The sequence below is a fragment of the Branchiostoma floridae genome, chromosome 6 (assembly GCF_000003815.2).
Source record: "Branchiostoma floridae strain S238N-H82 chromosome 6, Bfl_VNyyK, whole genome shotgun sequence".
Lineage (NCBI taxonomy): Eukaryota > Metazoa > Chordata > Leptocardii > Amphioxiformes > Branchiostomatidae > Branchiostoma > Branchiostoma floridae.
In genome coordinates, this window is record NC_049984.1 from 7,092,790 (window position 1) to 7,094,222 (window position 1,433).

General features: G+C 40.9%; 1 protein-coding gene across 1 annotated transcript in view; it reads left to right on the top strand.

Moving 5' to 3' along the window:
• The first annotated feature begins 311 nt into the window (after nt 1–311).
• LOC118418701 (cell division cycle protein 123 homolog) overlaps nt 312–1,433 on the top strand; it is a 2,921-nt gene continuing 1,799 nt past the window's right edge. The window contains 2 exon segments of the mRNA XM_035824760.1: nt 312–647; nt 1,222–1,368. Coding sequence (XP_035680653.1) covers nt 483–647; nt 1,222–1,368 — 312 coding nt within the window. The 5' untranslated portion in view covers nt 312–482.

The window sequence follows — 1,433 nt, forward strand, 5'->3', positions numbered from 1 at the left end:
TTTGAATACGCCGTGCGTTTACACAATAAAAATGCAACAAAGCCCAACGCTCCCCGAAGAAATGAAATCGTTAACAGGGGTCAACTTGGCGGTCGAAGGTCAAAGAGTCTGTAGAATAGTCGATTGATCATTGAGGGAGGCATCTTTCTTGGTACAAGTACATATAACCTATTATTTATATACCAACCGAGGCTATAATAAGAATATATGTTATACAATTCAATCTTAAAAGTGAATAGAAAAACAACAATTCGAGAAACACATTTGCTCATCTATAATCCAACCTCCCTTCAAAAATAGTGGTATCTACCACAATTGCAACATGGTGTGACGAAAGTTGTGAATTCATTGCACGAGTACACGTTGTGTCATTTCTATGTATAGATGTTACCCAGGTTGTCTATATAACAGGTAACTTCATATAACAGCCTACAGAAAAAACTTCCCACTTTTCACCTTGGTGAGGAATCTGAGAAGCGAAGATGAAGAAGAGACAGGTGCTGAACTGTATCTTCTCGGCTTGGTACCCGCGGTTCGAACACCTGACGTTCCCTAGCGTGGTCCTCCCGCTGCCGGCACAGTTCGTCAGCTATCTACTCGCCGATGGGATCGTCCTACCCAACAGTGGCAAGGGAAAGAGCCAAAAGGTACTTAGGGAATCGAACCCAGAATCGTTGGATTCTTAGCTTTACCACAAGGACTGATAATTGCCTTCTGAATCCGTGAAACGATTGCGTGTCTCCTCGTCTTATAAACAGCATTGTTGTATTAACACTATGCTGACATTACATCAGTATCACTCAAAATGATACTGTAGTCTACTCTGTAGTATAGTGTGTTACACGTGTAAGCACTTACATGCATAACAATTACTGAAAATTTGGCATTTAGTTGTCCTTTAATACCTTACCTTACTTGCTAATAGTAATAGGCACAACAACACTGATGCCTTTATTCCAGTATGGATGTGAACCTGCCAAATTTAGTGGTTAAAATTCTGGTGAATTTAAGATCTTGTTCAATCACTGACACAAGGTAGTCAAAATTATGCTACAGTGTACCTGGAACATTGGACCGTTTTCAAAATCTATCTACTAGTAGTTGCTTGAGTATTAGTTCCTTATCTCAACACCTAGATCCCTGGCCCTCATTGATGTACCAAACCTGCTGTTGTCAATCTAAATCCTAATGTACTGATGTATCATGTTTGATTTCCTACAGTCCAGTTACAAGGCCCATCCTGATGATGACTCTGATGTAGAGGATCCCGATTGGTCAGATGAGGAGGAGGATGCTCCGACAGAGGCACCAGAGTTTCCTGAGTTGGAAGCTCAGATCAAACAAGCTATCGCTCATCTTGGTGGAAAGGTATCAAGAAGAGAAACTTGTCTATTGTGTGATACATGTATATCGTCCAGTGGCATAGCGAAAAA